Here is a 19,264-nt window from a genome sequence, read left to right on the forward strand (position 1 = left end):
AAAAGACCCTGATGCTGGGACAGATTGAGGGCAGGAGGTGAAGGGGACGACAGAGGATGAAATGGGTGGATGGCATCATCGACTCGACAGACATGGGTTTGGGTGGACTCTAGGAGTTGGTGATGGACAGGGAGGCCTGGCGTGCTGTGGTTCATGGGGTCGCAAAGAGTCAGACATGACTGAGCAACTGAACTGAACTGAACTGATCATCACCATTATTATTACCTTGGTCTGGACAGTCTAGGAAAACACTTTGGTGCATAGAATTTAAACATTTTTCTTTTCCTTCTCTCATTCTAACCATACATGCAGAAACTGAGGAAATAACACAGATTGGGTTATTATCCATTCAGTCCACAGTGAGATGGAAAGCTCAAACTTTTATGTATTTATCACCTGACTTCCATCAGCCCCCAGTTGACAGGTAGACTTCTGGGATGTTTTAGATCCCCCAGGAGTTATGTAAGCTCAGAGGCAGCACTTAAAACCCTAGGTCTAGATATTTCTTTTTCTAATGCATAGTTACCCTGGTAAATGGTCACAGGCCTCTTTAGGGAGGATTAAAAGGGACAGGTTATAATCTTATTATATCCTTGCAAAATCCTCCTCCATGGGTTCTAGGCCTTCTCCTCAAGTAAGATGCTTGGGTTCTGGAAACTAATTCCATTGATTGAGAGATTGTGTCTCACTGTTTATCAAATCTAAATAGAATTCTTTTGATTAGTCTATCAAGTAGGACTTTAGCCCATCTATTTCAGTCTAATGGACTCTTTGACATATTGTTCACTGCCCTGAGGGTTGAGCCATTCTGAGTACCACACAGGCCCTGCTGCACGTTAAGGAAATTGTCCACCTTGTCTCCAACAACTAAATGCTGCTACTTTGACTTTGCTATTTACAGTCTCATCATCTCCACTGAAACCAGGAACCCTGTTTTAATGGTACCATTTCCACCATCGTCTCTAGCTCAGAAAAGACATTAACTCACTATAATGTTTTCCAAGTGTTACCTCACCAATATATTTCTCAGTGAAGACTAGTGTCTTTTGGGTTCTTTGGAGAACAGAGTTAGGGGCTAGATGAGGTGGCTGCATATGACATACCCACTTCAACATTTCTATTTCTCTAAGTCTATGAATTATTTCTTCTACACTGTGCCAAGGAATTTCTGGTATCTCAGCTTCATTCAGCAGAATCCATAGCTGACTCTATAGATTATACTTAGCCAATCAAGCAAATAATTAGAACCTCTTTCAGCTGTCCTAGATAGCATATGAAATCTGAATTCTCTGATTTATTTCAGTAAATTTAGCATGATCCTAAAATTATGTTGCTTCCTTCCAGTCTAGGGAGTCCTTCAGAAACCATTACCATGCCTATTTCCCAGGTTTTTGCCAATATAAAATCTTCTAATTCTTTAGGTACCTCCTGGGTTCGACTGTAATTGGCTCCCTGGGCATGTTGGGGTCTGACTCTGACAGTGGATCTGGAGGCAGTGAAAGGGAGTAGGAGAGAAGCGCAGGGAGCACTGGGATCCTGTGGCATAGTATATTTCAGGTGAGGTCAACACGGAGTGTCCCAGCAAGGTAATGCCAGCCTCATCAGAGGAGAAGGCGAGTCTTTAGCTGAACTGGGAGGCTCAGTGGAATTCTGTGTTTAGGTACTCAGAGTTATCCAAATCTTCCCAGATGTTGCTATTCAATTTTGAGGAGTCCTATCTTTTCACAGTTGATGCCCTAAATTCATAGACCTGATAAAGCTCTGAATTCAACTTACACTTCAATTCAGCAAACCATAGAATCTAACCCTGTATCTGACTTTCAGCTACAAGTACTCTGTAGTTACAAGGACTCTATACATGTAAGAGATGTGTAAGATGGTCATAGAAACCTATTAGGTTTCTGACAATATCTTGAGCTAAGAATTTAAAAGCCTGAAACTATTGTTCTCTTTAAGTTCTTCAGTGAAATTAGTAACAACCTGGCCACCTCAGCATTTTGAATTTTGTATGACAATCGGGTGATGCTGTGGCCTCACCACTTGGTCTGCCAGAGCCACACTTTCAATAGGCACTTGATTTCAGGTGACCACAAGTAGTAATTTAAGTGACTTTGCAGAGAATGCTGTGGTTTATTGCTAGTTATACTAGTTTGCTAGAGCTGCTACCGCAGGCTTAAACACAAGAAATTTATTTTCTCACAATTCTGGAGGCTGGAAGTCCTAGATCAAAGTGTCAGCAGGTTTGCTTTCTTCTGAGGCCTTTCTTCTTGGCTTGCAGATGGCCATCCTCTTGCTGTGTCTTCACAAAGCCATCCTTCTGTGTTACCTGAATCCTAATTGTCTCTTCTTATAGAACATCAATCAGTCACACTGGATCAGAGCCCACCCTAATGACCCTATTGTAACTTAATTACCTGTTCAAAGGCCCTATCTCTGAACAGTCACATTCTGAGGTATAAAGACTTAGGGTTTCAACATATGAGTCTGCGGGGAGGGTAGTGTTCAGCCCCAAACACTAATATTGCATTGTCTAGTGAAAACCTCACTACCTTCAGATCCAACTAGATCAGCTAATTAAGCTCATGTTTCAATCCTTGAGGATCTGTTGTTTATATCCATTTCTGATACCAACAATTATGTCAGTTAAGATTCAACTGTAGATAACGGAAACAATTCTGGCCATTTTAAGCAGAAAGGAAATGACTTAATATGGGGAAATTATGAGCTTACAATAGCATGGAAGTTTTGAAGTAGCTGGTTCCTGGCTGAGTGCTCAGTAATGACCCCTAGGACAATACCACATAACTGTAGACCAACAGAACTTCTCTCTCAGCTGGAAACAGGAAGTTGGGTAAACAGAAGTTAATGTGGCAATGGCTGGACTCCAGGATCATGCCATCTTAGATGCAATCCAGAGATTAAGAAACCACTGCCCTAACTAGTGGGTCTAGAGTCATTCTATAGAGTCATTCTATATATATATAGAGTCATTCTATAGCTGCCAAGTTCAGTTCAGTTCAGTCGCTCAGTCATGTCCGACTCCTTGCAACCCCATGAACTGCAGCACGCCAGGCCTCCCTGTCTATCACCAACTCCCAGAGTCCACCCAAACCCATGTCCATTGTGTTGGTGATGCCATCCAACCATCTCATCCTCTGTCATCCCCTTCTCCTCCTGCCCTCAACCTTTCCAAGCATCAGAGTCTTTTCAAATGAGTCAGCTCTTCACATCAGGTGGCCAAAGTATTGGAGTTTCAGCTTCAACATCAGTCCTTCCAATGAACACCCAAGACTGATCTCCTTTAGGATGGACTTGATGGATCTCCTTGCAGTCCAAGGGACTCTCAAGATTCTTCTCCAACATCACAGTTCAAAAGCATCAATTCTTCTGCGTTCAGCTTTCTTTATAGTCCAACTCTCACACCCATACATGGCTACTGGAAAAACCATAGCCCTGACTCGACGGACCTTTGTTGGCAAAGTAATGTCTCTGCTTTTGAATATGCTGTCTAGGTTGGTCATAACTTTCCTTCCAAGGAGTAAATGTCTTTTAATTTCATAGCTGCAATCACCATCTGCAGTGATTTTGGAGCCCAGAAAAATAAAGTCAGCCACTGTTTCCACTGTTTCCCCATGCTGCCAATGCATACCAGCAAAATGGGAAACTCAGTTCTGAGATCAAGATAACTCTATGGAACCTAAAATACACCAGAAACTAGCTACATGTGAGTCTGGGAAATGGAGAAATGCAGTTTTTAGCTTTCTAGTTACTACAGTAGCCAAAAGCCTTCTAGAAAGAGGTTGAAATAGAAGCAAAACTGAAACTAATATAACATATTTACTACCCAAAGCTAATATCACCCTGACTCCAAAACCTGGGCAAAGATACCACAGAAAAAGAAAACTACAGACCAATTTTACTTATGAACATAGATGTAAAAATGTTAAAGATCTACTAGTAAAATGAATCATCCAGGAGAGTAAAAACTAATGTGACCAAGAAGAAACACACACATACACACTCTCATTTGCCAAACTGCAAAGCCTTGAGAATAGTCTCTTTTTTTTAAATTTATTTGCTTTAATTGGAGAATAATTACTTTACAATATTGTGGTGGTTTTTGCCATTCATCTACATGAATCAGCCATGGGTGCGCATGTGTCTCCCAAGTTCTTGGCATATTGTAATGGCTCAGTGATATATTTTAAGTTTATGATAGTTTACCATAGCTGGATTAATTTACCCTTTTAATTTATTAACTATTTATTAGATTTTCATAGAAAAATAATCCACATAAAACTATGATAATGATGTAGTGAAAATTAAAGCATCTGGCATAATGTCATATTCCCTTAGTGAAATAATACAAAGAAAATAACAAACCCACAGACAGAACCAAGTTAAAATATTACAGGAAAATGTGCTGAGAACTGAGGCAGATTCTGCAGGTACATGAAAAACCATTTAATCCCCAAAGACTTTTTTTTTCCCACCTAGAAACTTATTATTAATTTATCTCTGACTCTAAGTCAAATTACATGTTAGACTTCTGAGACTGCCGTTAATTAAAAGTGAGTCTGTCTAACTGTATAAATGACTATAAGCATTGGGAGTTCAGCTAGTACCTTCAATCCCTGGGGCCCTGCTGCTCATCTGAGTGAGTCAATTAAATAGCTCTTCTGTTTGCTCCCAGGGTCTGGTTGACAAATTTTTTACTCTGTGGGGAGGAGAGAAGAGATCAGAAGCTCTACTTCTCTTCACTAATAAGTACTGATGAGTCAAATGGCAGAGGAAGAGAATACAGAATGGATAACGTTAAAATGGATAAATTTATTCCCAAATAACTGAAAACTAACTTTTCAAATGGTTGTATCTTTGAAACACAAAATATGAGACTCAAACAAAAGCTGCTACTCAAGATATGATAGAAAAACATATTGAGGGTGTATTCCAGGTAGCATGTTTCTTGGCTTACCTTACAGTGGTTAGCTTGCTTGTGAGGACATCAGGAACTTCATATCTAGGTTTCAAGGGTATTTCTTCATTGATTTTAAGTCTGAAAATATTTCCCTCTATGCCACAAACTTCAGCCAGGAGTGGAACCTGGGAACACATACATGAGATTAGTTTCAACAGCTTACCTAGGTCAGTTCTACAAATTACAATAACTAGAAAACTATGTTTACGTTATTACAGGGCAAGCTAACTGGTGAACAGTGGGAATCATGAAGGAAAAGGCTCTCCAGTCTATAAATGTACTTGCCTGGCTCTACCTATAGTAGAAACAAATACCTCCTATGTTTTCTATGGCTGTGCGCGTGCATGCCTGTTCAGTCGTGTCCAACTATTTGCCACCCCATGAACTGTGGTCCACCAGACTCTTCCATCCATGGGATTTCCCAGGCAAGAATACTGGAATGGGTTGTCATGCCCTCCTCCAGGGATTTTCCTGACCCAGGGATCAAACTCTCCTGCATTGGCAGGTGGATCCTTCACCACTGAGCCACCTGGGAAGCCCCATGTATTGTTACTATAATGTCTGTTAAATGAAAAGCTAAGAAGGGTAGGCTGCATGAGGTAATGCAGAACAGGTACGATGTGGTGCAAGTAAGATATAGGAAACCGGGAGAATATTAAATCAGCATCAAAAACCAAAAACAAAGCAAAACAAAATCCCCCAAATGATGTTACTGGAACCTTGCCTCTTCAGAGTATAGGAAATAGTCAGGGCACCTAAGCAGTAATAGGACACTGAGGAGTGACCAGGTATAAGTGGTAAATAGGCTGTGAGTTCTTTTACAGACATTCGTATTATAAAATAGGGTTATGATGCAGTAGTTATCAGTAATTATTTCCCCCAGCTTTATTGAGAAACAATTGACATGTGTACGTTTGTTGTTCAACTCCTTGATTTGTTACTTATAAATTGCAAAACTGATCACCACCATAGCATTAGCTAACATCTGCACCAAGTCACATAATTACCATTTCCTTTTTGTGGTGAAAACATTTAAGATCTACTCTCTTTGCAACTTTCAAGTATATAATAGAATACTATTAGCTACAATCACTAGGCTGTACATTAAATCTCCAGAAGTTATCCATCATATTATAGTTGGAAGTTTGTACACTTTGACCAATACCTCCCCCTTTCTTCCACCCCCAATCATACGTAATACTGCTTATATGCTTAATGTTCTTTTGTATATCTGATCTACTTGAAGTGTGCCATCAGGATTCTAAGATTTGAAAATGTGTCCAAATGTAAGACTGAAATCCTATTAGATTATGTATTCCTTCCCAAATTAGACATATATTTCCACTAGTCTCTCAAATTTAATTCAGCTAACATTTATTTGGAATCTAATATTGCAGTGTGCTGAATGCTGTGAAAAGGATGGCTAAACTCATAGAGAGAGTGCAATTTAGAGGAGATGGAACACGTATGTAGTAACTATAAAGTATTTTATAATAAGTACTGAGTCAGGACAAGGACAGTGCTGTGCCAGGACAAGAAAGGGGAATATTGATGACTGTAAGGAGAGGGGTCAGGGGCATCTCTCTGGAGGAAGAAGGACTTGACCAGGGCCTTCAGAAATTAGCAGGACTCTGAGTAGGCAAAAATGGGGCAAGAACATCCTAAGCAGAGGGCACACAGGTTGTCTGCCTATGTGTGATTAACAAATATTGAATCCAGTTTATGCACTCAGAGATCCTCCAATTTTTAGTAAAATAACTTTCTTTTAAAAATTTATGTTTTAAACCAGAGACTTTTCTGGTATGTTCTGTTCTTGAGGCTACAGCTTAGGAAAGAATCCTAACTATATGAGAAAAAATAGCAATAACCCTGCTTTTCCCATATGATCTTATGCAAGCAAACCCATTTTTCAGTGTTAAAGCCCCATTTTGTTTTCATTTTAACTTAAGCAAACCAATTTTGCCAATAGGTAACCCTTTTCAAGGTCAATATCCAGGTTCATTCTTATCTCTTATTATCATCAACATGTTCCTTATTATCATCAACATAGATTCATTTCCTTAAACCTTAAATCTGTTTTTACTGGCTTAAAAAAATTAACAGTAGTGGACTCTCAGAAGTCCAATAAGTAAATCTACTTGGGTTGAAGACAGCAGAAAGAAGCTCAGAGCCTCTACCTTTGAGCCTGCTCCCCTCCCTGCATTGAGTCCTGAGACACCTCCACGGAAACCTCAGGGCTCTGTGGATGACAGTTTATAAACCACTTTCCAGGGCTTCTTAACTGCCAGGTATTGCCCAATTCTTCCACCAAAACTTGGCTATCAAAAAGTCTGGGTGTGAATGTTATATCCTTCTATCTAAAACATTGAGAATTTCTAAATATTCCTGCTCTATAGAGACTTGTTTGGACACTTATTTTAAAATAATATCCAAATAAATTATTGAATCTCTATTAATGATTTAAAATGATGAAAAATACATTGTTACAGAAGTTAGATTGCTTAAACTCAGAATTATTTAGTGTTAATACATAGATAACAGCAATAAAAATTGCAGCAAGATGGATTTATGGAAAATAAGAAACATAAAACTTTTAAACATTTTAAATAAGGTGAGACAGCATGGGTTTTGCTCCCTTAGAAACATTTAAGATATGTAAATCTCTCCTACCAGAGAAAGTGAAATAAATTATCAGAGAAAGGAATACATTTTGGAAGTTCATTTTAGTACTCCAAGTCTCTACTTGGTTTTTTCACTGAGGCTCACCTCTGTAGTTTGGAGAGTATAAATTCCCATTTCCTATCTTATTTCTCCCATAGTCAATAAAAATAAAACCTGGTAGTTTGCAATCCATAAGTCTAGTTTTTATTTCTTTGGTTATAAGAAAAAAAATAGACAAATTATAAAAAATCACTGGTAAAAACAGCTTTGTTTGTATATTCAAGCAGCAGATTTATCACAATTATATTAAATTTTAAAAAAATATAAACTTTATATTAAATTTAAAAAATAAAAAATAGCAGAGACTGTGACTGAGTTAACAGAAGAGGCCTAGAAGACGTATTTAAATGGTGGTGGGTATTAACAAGGGAAATTGTGACCTCATCAACTACTCCTTGACGGGTAGATCTTGCTTTTCCTCTGGCACTAGGTCTCTCTACTACACTGTAAGGAAAGCTAACGTAAAAGGCCTAGAAGAGTGAGCATGGACCTTTCTCAGCTATTGGTCAAGACCTCCCAGGATTCAGAGAATGGTTTAAGAGTACATTAAAATAGCTGTAGGGGACTTATTGCTCCTTCCTCAGTTGCAGCCAATTGGTTTATTGTAAGCACTGATCTTCTACAGAGAACACTGGCAAGTTAAACTGGATATTAGTCTGTCTCCAAGGACAATTAGCCTGTCCAGGTGTGTTTCTGATTGCTTAGATAGATTCCAAACTATTTTGCCTGTTCCTGGCCATTTCTGCAGAAATAATCCTGGATAACAAGTGGCAGTTGTTCCTCATCAGCTGAGGAGGTGGCTGGTTAGGCAAAGTCTCATTTTCATGAGGCTTAGATGAAGAGTCAAGGGGTAATTTCATGGAGGTGCTCAGAGATTTCCTCGCATTCTTGTAAAAGCTGCTAGAAGTGTTGTCTCTGGTGAAAATTTGCAAATAGACTGCAAAGCAAACATTTTGCCAAATGGTCATTTATGTCATAAAAGAGAAAAAATTAGCAACATAAAATAGGTCAAAGACATAGGTCGGTTCCAAATAGCCTTGCTAACAGTGCTTTTTAGGTATACTCAGAAGACAACCCACTCCAATACTCTTGCCTGGAATATTCCACGAACAGAGGAGCCTGGTAGGCTATAGTCCATGGGGTCACAAAGAGTCAGACACAACTGAGTGACTTCACTTTCACTTTCAGAAGACAACATAAATTTCCCTTCTCTGATGTCACAAGAGTAGATATTCTCTGTTTCTCAATCCAGGTCAAATTTTGACTGAAAGTAAAAAATCAATAATAGCAGGGAAAAAGGAGTTCTAAAAAAGTAGTCAACGCTTTACTGATAACACCTTTAAGATTTTCTTCTGGAAGCTTCTTTGTCAAATACTGATTATTATATCATAAGAAATAAGACCCTATGTGAAAACTTAGGCATTTGAACCTGCAACCAGCTTTTCTTAAAGACCTAGGGCTCTTGACTTAGAAGCAACACACTGGTGACACTTCAGTTCGCTTTGTAATATTATGGTCCCAGGAACTTGATGTTTGCTAAGGACTGAATTGTGTCATCTTCTCCCTTCTCCCAACCCACCCCTGCCTCATCCAGCCCTCCAATTCATATGCTGAAGCCTTAATCCTCAATGTGATGGCATTTGGAGATGAAGTCTTGGGAGGTGACTAGGTTTTGATGAGGTCATGAGGGTGAAGTCATGATGGGATTACTGCCTTTATAGGAAGAGACCAGAGAATAAGCTCTCTCTCCACCAGCCATGGAATTAAAAGATGCTTACTCCTTGGAAGAAAAGCTTTGACAAACCTAGACAGCTTATGAAAAAGCAGAGATATCACTTTTCTGACAATGGTCTGTATAGTCAAAGCTATGGCTTCTCCAGTAATCATGTATGGATGTGAGAGCTGGACCATAAAGAAGGCTGAGAGCCGAAGAACTGATGCTTTCTAACTGTGGTGCTGAGGTAAGAATCCCTTGGACGGCAAGGAGATCAAACCAGTCAATCCTAAAGGAAAACATCCCTGAATAGTAGTCATTGGAAGGACTGACGTTGAAGCTAAAGAGCCAATACTTTGGCCACCTAATGGGAAGAGCTGACTTATTGGAAAAGATCCTGATTCTGGGAAAGATTGAGGGCAGGAGGAGAAGGAAGCGACAGAGGATGAGATGGTTGGATGGCATCACTGACTCAATGGACATGAGTTTGAACAAACTCTAGGAGATAGAGAAGGACAGGGAAGCTTGGCGTGCTGCAGTTCATGGAGGTGCAGAGTCAGACATGACTAAGCAACTGAATGACAACCACCACCACCATGTGAATATACAGCTGACCCTGCAACAGAGATTTGAACTGTGTGAGTCTACTTATACATGGATTTTTTTTTCAATAATGGTTTTTCAATAATAAATACTACAGGGACTTCCCTGGAAGTCCAGTGGTTGAAACTTCATGCTACCATTGCAGGGGGTGCAGGTTCAATCCCTGGTCAGGTAATTTAGACCCCACAGCCCACATGCTGAGTGAGGAGGCCAACAACAACAAAACTGTAGTACCATGTGGTCGTTGGTTGGTTGAACCTGCAGATGCAAAATTATGTATATTAAGGGCCATCTGTGAAATTATACTTGGATTTTCCACTGCATGGGGATGTCGGCACCACTAAGCCCTATATGTTCAAGGGTCAACTGTACAGAAAGGAGGTGGCACCCAGAAGTGGAACCTTGATCTTGGGATTTCCAGACTCCACAACTGTGAGAAAGAAATGTCTGTTGAGACACCCAGTGTTATGACAGTGTGAGCTGAAAAGGTTGAATGAACCTTTGTTCTGTCTCCTGGTTGCTTATAAAGGGGCAGGTTGGGGAAAGGAATTGAGAAGAAAAATTTCAAAAATTAACAACAGACATTGACAACAAAGTTATTGCTTTAAGAGTTTTAATAGGGTGGGGTAGGCAGGCACTAAGAGGGCTGCGTTTGCCTCATCAGTGAAATCTGAGAACTGCAGCTGTGAGCTGAATATGATCCTCCTAGACTTGGGGTTCTGTCTCTCTGAACCTGAAGTAAAAAGCTATCATTTTGAACAAGTGGATGTATGCAGCTTTTAAAAAAATCTCCAGACTATAGCCATACCATATCCTAATTGAAATCTCCTGTGAAACATCCATCTCGTCCCAGAAACAACCACTAGTGGTGGCTCCCTGACTATGCAGTGAGCAGGACACAAGGTTCAGACTTTAGAAATTACTATCAGAATCCTTGTTGTCTCTAACAAACAGAGGGTACAAAACCTTAAGTTCCTATTAGTCATCTCAATTCTAAGTGACAAGGAGGACATTAAAAATACATTAAAATGAAGTCCAGCTCAGGATTTGAGGGTGATCTCCCCAAACATACACTTGCATGCATTTGCCTGAGATCAGAGTGTGTGGATTTCCTGCACAGCCCTGTTAATTCCAATAACTGAACGTGGAGTCTGTTCCACGAGGTCCTCAAAGTTCTTAGTCTTGGGAGCCATGATGTTGACATCCCAGATCACTTGCCCTTGCTTGTCCGACTCCTCAGCTCCCTTTTGAATCACATGCTGTCTTGTGCTAAGCTCCCGTGGGTCTTCCTGGATTACAGCTTCTTTTCCTTTGAAGGCATACAGATCTGGTGGGCTCTGGTTCTAGCACCTGACCTGAATGGCACTGTCCCTCATGCTCAGGATCCAAAAAGAGGTGTGTACAAAGAAACTCATTGATAGTCTTCTAAGAAGCCATGTAAGAGGGTCCACCACTCACTTCATTGGCATGGAGCTGCATTGAGAAGCTGCGCTTTGGCCCACATTGGTATTCTGAGTGCCTTAATATACTCTGCCTCAGCATGTGTCACCTAGACATGGATTGTTAAGGTGCTCAGCAGACTGAACCTCCCCGAGAATGGAAAGGGATTCCTGCCCTGACCTCAGGACAGCTGCAGCTCTCTGGGGCCACACACATTGGAGACAAGTAGGAAAAAGAGCAAGTGACAGGAAAAATGTGAAAGGAAGCAACCTGGCTGATGGTATTAGGGCTACTGACTCCTGGAAGGTCTCTTGTGGACTCCTTGCATTTCCTGGATCCAGCTGCTTCTGCTGATGCTGAATACAGGGTTCTGGCCGGGTACTGGCTATTAAACCACATGCACATGGTGGCTGGTTCTCTAGGAAGTAAATTAATGCTATCCCATGTTTTCCCATGAAAAGCTTTAAAACCTGGCTACAAAAGGATGCCAAGTTTGGGATACTTGGATCAGTAGTCAAGGAACTATGATTTTGAGGGTACCATGAGCTGTGAACTCAAAGGTCTCACAGATGCCAAGTGGGGTGGGGGGAAATTCCTCTAGAAGGAGATGAGTGGTATAAGAAGCAGCACTAGGTTTTGAAGAAAGGCTAACCATCCCATCAGTGTAGTTAGGAGAAATGAACAAAGTGTGCTGTTACCACAAATGCATCCTTACATAACCAGAAGGTGGGAACAGGGAATGGTGACAGAGAACACAGAACTGTTGATATGACTCCAGCCCCTGTTTTGAATTCAGGCAAGAAAGTTATGTCAGAAGATTCTACATCTTTGAAATGACTAAAATCGCTATAACTTCATATGGAAAGTAGTCTTCCTCGCTGTGCCACTGCTCCTCCTGCCCCTGGCGGCTCAGACAGTAAAGAATATGCCTGCAATGCAGGAGACCTGGGTTCAATTCCTGGGTTGGGAAAATCCCCTGGAGAAGGGAATGGCAACCCACTCCAGTATTCTTGCCTGGAGAATCCCACGCACAGAGGAGTCTGGCAGGCTATAGTCCATGGGGTCACAAAGAGTTGGGCACGACTGGGTGACTAACACTTTCACTTCACTTCACTGGCTAAGTTAAGTGTAAGTAAGTGTTAGTCGCTCAGTTGTGCCCGACTCTTTGCAAACCCATGGACTGCAGCCCACCAGGCTCCTATGTCCATGAGATTTTTCCAGGCAAGGATACTGGAGTGGGTTGCCATTTCCTTCTCCAGGGGATCTTCCCGATCCAGGGATCGAACCCGGGTCTGCTGTACTGAAGGCAGATTATTTACCAACTGAGCTACAAGGGAAGGGTAAGTTAAATGTGACAGGGAATGCCCTGATGTTGTGGGGCAGTTTTGGTTCTGTCTTCTCTGAGGGGATTCCTTGGTGTAATGCTATACAACATGTGACAGCACCACAGGGAGCTTGCTCACAATGCTGCAGTGCAAGTGGGGATGTCTTCTCAGTCTGCTCCGCAGAACTGGGATTTGTTAGTGAGCTGATGGAGTTACTATCTACGCTGTCATGGCACCGAGACTGCATGTCTTTACCTATGTTCTTCAGTGAATTACCAATTAAACCAGATTGGTCTGGGAGGCCTTAGAAGCTTAGGACACCTTTAGAAGATGGGGAAAGATCTGAAGTGAGGGTCAAGTTGGAATCATCAGCTACTTGTGCAAAACCACACTTCTGAGCTCAGCCCACAGCACTTCCTCTGTGACTGGCCCATGGGAAGTAGTGTGAAAGCCCGACAGATGAGAAAAAGCACTTAGGACACTGTTCTGATGTTTCAGTATGTAAGAACTGTGGTGATCTGTGAGTGAAGCAGCTTGGGTAAGGGAACATTTGAGACTTATTCAACGGCAGATACCATCGTTCCTCTTGTTCAATCACATTTTGAGGTTTGGACATTCACTGAATCCGGACCTTGCTTAAGTATAAATTGTGTTAACAGTGATAGAAAGAGCACAGGTATGTGACAGAGTCTACAGTCACAGGTGAAAATTCTGGTTACTAACTATGGCTCTGGGCAGGTGGTCTTTTAGACTTCAATTTCCTTATCTAAAAATTGGGGACAATGCAATGTACCTCTTAGATAATTTCTAAAGATTAATTAAAAGGAAATAATATTTGTAAAACATCTAAGAAAGCATCTGATACAAGGCAATCTGTATGTTGACAGTCATATTACTTTTAAAATAACATTGTGTAGATAGTAAAGAGATAGCATGACTTCTCTCACAAAGTTTATTTTTGAAGCAAACATAGTTTAACTATGCTTTGTAGAAATTCACTTCATTCAACCCAAATAAATATAGAAACAAAGAATTCTCTGTAGAAAATATTTTTTCTCACCTTTGCTGGTTCATTGATGATTTGGAACCTGGCACTGTCTTTGCCTGTTGTGACTGAGTCCAGTAATGCTCGATAGGTAGACTTCTTGGAGAGCAGCTGTTTCTGACGCCTGCAGATAGGAAGTATACAGATGCCTGAGAATGATCTGTGACTCAGCCTCCAAAAGACTATATCACCATGTGGAAGTTATTAGAATTCACTTCAATAAGCCAGAAAGATAAAGAACATTACAGCATACTAACACATATATATGGAATTTAGAAAGATGGTAATGATAACCCTATATGCAAAGCAGAAAAAGAGACACAGAAGTACAGAACAGACTTTTGAACTCTGTGGGAGAAGGTGAGGGTGGGATGTTTCAAAAGAACAGCATGTATATTATCTATGGTGAAACAGATCACCAGCCCAGGTGGGATGCATGAGACAAGTGCTCGGGCCTGGTGCACTGGGAAGACCCAGCGGAATCGGGTGGAGAGGGAGGTGGGAGCGGGGATCCGGATGGGGAATATGTGTAAATCTATGGCTGATTCATATCAATGTATGACAAAACCCACTGGAAAAAAAAAATAAAAGAAATCAGTTCTGAATATTCAAAAAATAAAATAAAATTCACTTCAATAATAAGCCAATTGGGCACAGGCAATATATTAGTACCTCAATAAAGCACTAACAGAAGTACTTTAGAGAGCTAATAAAATTAATAAGCATGCTAATACAATTAACAAAATAAAAGAGTACTAGTAAAATTGTTCACCATAACACTGCTCAAGTATGGTATTTTGTCCCCTTTATTGAGAAGGTGGGGCAGTTTTTTTTTGGTGGGATCTTAGTTCCCCAACCAGGGATTGAACCAGTGTTCCCTGCTTTGGGAACATGAAGTCTTAACCACTGGCCTACCATGGAAATCCCAAGGGGCAGTTTTCATAGGTGACATTTGTTAGCTCATTGATTTCTCTCCCTCTTTCCATGAAATGTACACTTTAATAGAAACTTATTAATAAATTCTAGTGGAAATCCAATATAATCTAGTGGTTTCACAAGGTGACCAGGAGTTCACTATAGAATTCCTTCTAAGGTACCTGTTTAGAATTAAAATGATATGATTTTTCTGCCTCTAGAGTAGTGTGAATAAATTGAAGAGTTGTATGATATGTTTGGTGACTTCAGTGTTAGGATCACATAGGGGTAGACACACACACAAAAAAAGATTTTAAAGAAATATTTGTTGAGACTCTGGGGAAACAGGCAATCATATATTGGTGATGGGAGTACAAAATGACATAATCTCTATGGAGGGATACCTAGTAATAGTTAAAATTTCAAACACATTTATTCTTTGACCTAGAATTCCCACTTCTGGAAATTCATCCTATAAATAGACCTGCATGTGTAGGAAATGACATATGCATAGCTTTCTTTTTTTTTTTTTTTTTGGCCACACCATACCATGTGGCACGTGGGATCACCTGGGCAGGGATTGAATCCATGCCCCCTGCATTGGGAGCATAGAGTCTTAACCGTTGGACCACCAGGGAAGTCCTGAGATATGTATAGCTTTTCACTGTGGCAGTGACATTATAGCAAAAGACTGAAAACAACCCAAAGTCTAGCAAGAGGAAAGAGACGGAATAAATTATAATATAATTTACCCAGTGGAATACTATACAGCTGTGAAAAGGACAAACTCCATGTATTCTTGCAGAGCTCTTCAGAATAAATTATTAAACAGGGGAAAAAAAGAGGTAGGAGACATGGATTCGATCCCTGGGTCAGGAAGATCCCCTGGAGTATGACATGGCAACCCATTCTAGTTGGATTGCCTGGAAAATTCCACGGACAAAAAAGCCTGGTGAGCTACAGTTCATGGGGTCTCAAAGAGTCAGACACAACTCAGTGACTGATCATACATGCGTAGATAGAAAGCTATATGGTGTAAGCATAGTTGTGATAAAAGAATATATGCATTCACTAAAAGAAATACTGGAAAGAGAAATAAGAAATGAATAAACCTGGTTACTTACAGGGAAGGTGTGGAGTGGCATGAAAGGAGACAGGAATGAGTAACTCTTCAACGTGTTTCTTTTCATAGTATTTGATTTTTGAACCATGTAAAAGTATTATTTCTTCAAAGATTCAAAAATTTAATATTAGTTTAAAAACACTGATTTTAAAAATAAAATAGTGGATTTATTAACATAGTAATGTTAATTATAACATATAACTATACAATATAATTACTTATAATTAGTAGTAACATATTAATTATAAAATAATACAAGGGTAAGTTAAAGTAGTAAAAGTCAAAGTCTCCTGTCAATAAACTCTTTGATCACTGAATTTCCTAATTGACTCTTTCCTCAGAAAATCTATCAGTTCTCAAAAATTTAATAAACATCAATTTCAAAATATTTTCAGAACTGTTTTGCCTAGGTCATACACTTCCTCTCCTTACCTGTAGAAAGCAATCTTGCTGCAGTCTTTGAAAATGTTTTTATCCACAGCTTCATCTTCAACACTAAATAAAAAGACATTTTAAGAAATCTGTTTTACACTGGGTGTGTGAATCCAATTTTTGTACCTTTTCTAACTATAATATAAACATGGGACATAAATCACTGTGATACCAAATTGTGTCAAGGCCATAACATAACACGATAATGTGTTTGCTGCAGAACAATATTGTTTTGTAAACCACCCAAGGTAGACAACAAAACATGAAGCTCTGGGATTGCTTTGAAAGCAAAAGAAAAAGAGCACTGTCACTTATGAGAAAGGGTTCTTTAAAAAATAATGACTGAAGGCTATGATTAATACAATAAAATCTGAAGAAGTAAAAACAAAAAACCTCAAACCAAACCAATAAAAACAACCCTCCCACCTATTTATTCAACAAAGTACTTTCAGAATATTCTTTTTTAGTGTTGGGCTGTGAGGAACATATGAAGGACGGTATTCAAGCTTTCTTTGAGATCCTAACCAATATCATAAATCAATCTGACAAATGCTGTAACAGACACGTGTGTAAGGTGCTAGAATAAGCATACAAACAGATGAAGAAGGAAAATCGTTTGCTTTTTAAGATGATGCTGACAATTTAGGGGCCACTGTTTTTTAAAACTGAGTTTCCAAAAAAGCTGTTTCTGGAAGAGAACATGATCAAGATGTATATATACTTCAGTATATGTATTTAATATATACCAATTAAAACACCTACTGGCTCTAAGTAAAGAAATAAAACCACAGTGATTTTTCATGGAGACACATAATGAACACATCTGTAATAAGCATGTATATGATTGTGTAGGAAGCTATGACTGAACACCAACTTCAAAATATTATGAAAATGAGCACAGACAATACCCTTGGCCATGGTTTATCACGGAAGTAATCAAATTGTTCACTGACTCAATCTCTGTCACCATTTCTTTTAATCAAGTGTGTAAATATTAGAGAAATTTGTAATCTCTTTTCAGTTTTGAAGAATGAACTCTGCAATGATATAGGAAGAGGTTATTTAGCTGAACTTGGAAAGCAGCATGTTTGAAATTCATGTATTAAGAGTTCCGATCACAGTTTTGTTAACCATCCTGCAAGTATTTCATAAGGGGCTATTAATATCAATTAATTCCCTGGGGAATCGATTTTGGTATATGTGCTGCCAAAGCGAGCACTCCCTGGGGAAATGAGAAAGATAGAAATTAAGTACACAAACATAAAACAGGCAAATAAGATATGCAATCAATCAATCAGTAAAATCTTCAAATCCAGAATGCTGTTTTCAGGTACTATCTATCCCCTGCCTCTGCAGACCCTGGAGTCAGTCCCTGCTGGACCACTGGACCTTTACCTGATTTCATCTTTCTCAGCTGATTCCATGGCTTCCCAGTCACCTCACAGGGTCTCGGGTTTCAGGCGGTCTTTTAGACTGTCAGTCTTTCTAAATAACCAGCGCTTCACCACCAAGTTTCTGGGACTTGCAGGTCCTTAAGGAGTGACAAATCGACACTTTCTCCTGGGATTTCTAGACTCCAACTAGCGTTTCTACAGAGATTTATTTGGCAATTTTTTCTTGGTTATGAGTGGTTGGTGACGAGCTCCCTTCCTTAGGAACCGAAAAAGGTTTTTGCATCGGAGGAGGCGTGTACTCAAAGAACCCTAGAGGACGAAAATCAAGAGCGTGAGAACCTGGAAATGGAGCTGGCCTGCGGGATTGCAGCGAGGCTTCCGCACATCTGCCTCAGTGAGGGTCACGCCACAGATACTGAAAACTGACCTGACCTCTCCTGACTTTTAGTTTTGAGTAGGAAGTGCCGGCCGGTTGTTGCTGGAGGTTGATGTTTTCCTGCCAAACGCTACATCATATTCTTCTGGACTAGAAGGGGCTTTTAAAAGGGGTTATCGACTACACCATCTATTTTAGGAATCGGTTATACTCCACTACTGCCAAACTCCAGTGTTTGCTTAAATACTTCTGGCAACCAAGAACTCACTACTACGCGCTAAATAAGCAGCCAGACTTACGGCTTTCCCAGGCTTCTGGCCCCAGCGGCTGATTGTGACTCAGAAGGGACGAGGACTGGGACGAACGGAAGGAGGAGAAAGCCAAACGCCACACTGTTCCTCCCTGGTCCCCAAACCCTTTAAGGGCTAGGACAGAAAAGGGCCGACAGACTCAGTGGCAGCTTTTGGCGATCATCCTAACAATCCAAGGTGACTAGGGTATGACAGGACGACACATGCGCAGTAGGTCCTAAGCCTCACACTAAGCCGGGACGACTGCCTGAGGGCGGGGCCACTGAGTCGCAAAACAAACAAGCCCCCAGGGGTTGTGAGGACCCGGATGATCCCGCCCCCAGAGCGGAGCCGGAAGAGGGCGAGACGAACCGGAAGAAGGCGAAATGCTCTCGATAGGCACTCCACGGCTGTGAAGATGGCGGTGGCTGCGTGGCTTCAGGTGGTGCCTGTCATTCTTCTCCTCCTAGGCGCTCGAACGTCCCCATTGTCGCTTTTCAGTGTAGGGCCGGCACCTGTCGCTGCTGCCGGGCGATCCAAGTGGCACATTCCGATACCGTCGGTGAGTGTTCACTTCAGGAGCAACTGAGACTGGAGGAACGAGGGGTGGGGCTACGGCGGCCCAAGGGGTCCATGAAGGTTCCACAAAAGTCCGCTTCCAAAGGGGTGGGATTGCCTGTAGCGTCGGTGTAGCTGCCTTAACGGGGATTCACCTTCCTGGAGCGGGAAGCCGTGCGCTTCTGTGGGTAGATGCAGGAATGTCAGGGTTATTTCTGGAGCGGAGAGTGGCTGTGGATCGGTTTCTTGTTAGCAGAGTCAGAGAACTTTACATTGACAAACTAGAGACGTGTAAACTTGATGTGTAGGTGGAGAATGGTTTCTCTTTCAGCTGAAGTTTTGCAGAATCT

At 40.7% G+C, this 19,264-nt stretch overlaps 2 protein-coding genes across 14 annotated transcripts in view; one reads left to right on the forward strand and one right to left on the reverse strand.

Moving 5' to 3' along the window:
• The window catches only part of GANC (glucosidase alpha, neutral C), a 69,460-nt gene extending 50,600 nt beyond the window's left edge, over nt 1-18,860 (reverse strand). For 7 of the 11 annotated variants that reach the window (XR_009695132.1, XR_009695133.1, XM_061157475.1 and 4 more), the window contains exons 1-5: nt 18,118-18,359; nt 17,692-17,999; nt 16,297-16,359; nt 13,842-13,950; nt 4,976-5,103 (exon numbers count right to left, since the gene is read on the reverse strand). Coding sequence is in view for 9 of the 11 variants with exons in the window: in XM_061157475.1 (XP_061013458.1) it covers nt 4,976-5,103; nt 13,842-13,950; nt 16,297-16,359; nt 17,692-17,720 (329 nt within the window). In the remaining 2 variants the exon portion in view is untranslated. The other 4 variants (XM_061157472.1, XM_061157473.1, XM_061157474.1 and 1 more) reach the window with 4 other exon arrangements.
• TMEM87A (transmembrane protein 87A) overlaps nt 18,713-19,264 on the forward strand; it is a 40,480-nt gene continuing 39,928 nt past the window's right edge. For 2 of the 3 annotated variants that reach the window (XM_061157480.1, XM_061157481.1), the window contains exon 1: nt 18,717-18,918. In XM_061157480.1, coding sequence (XP_061013463.1) covers nt 18,775-18,918 — 144 coding nt within the window. In that variant the 5' untranslated portion in view covers nt 18,717-18,774. Of the gene's footprint in view, nt 18,919-19,264 lie in introns of all 3 variants that reach the window. The other variant, XM_061157482.1, reaches the window with a different exon arrangement.

Source organism: Dama dama, chromosome 12, assembly GCF_033118175.1.
Source record: "Dama dama isolate Ldn47 chromosome 12, ASM3311817v1, whole genome shotgun sequence".
NCBI lineage: Eukaryota > Metazoa > Chordata > Mammalia > Artiodactyla > Cervidae > Dama > Dama dama.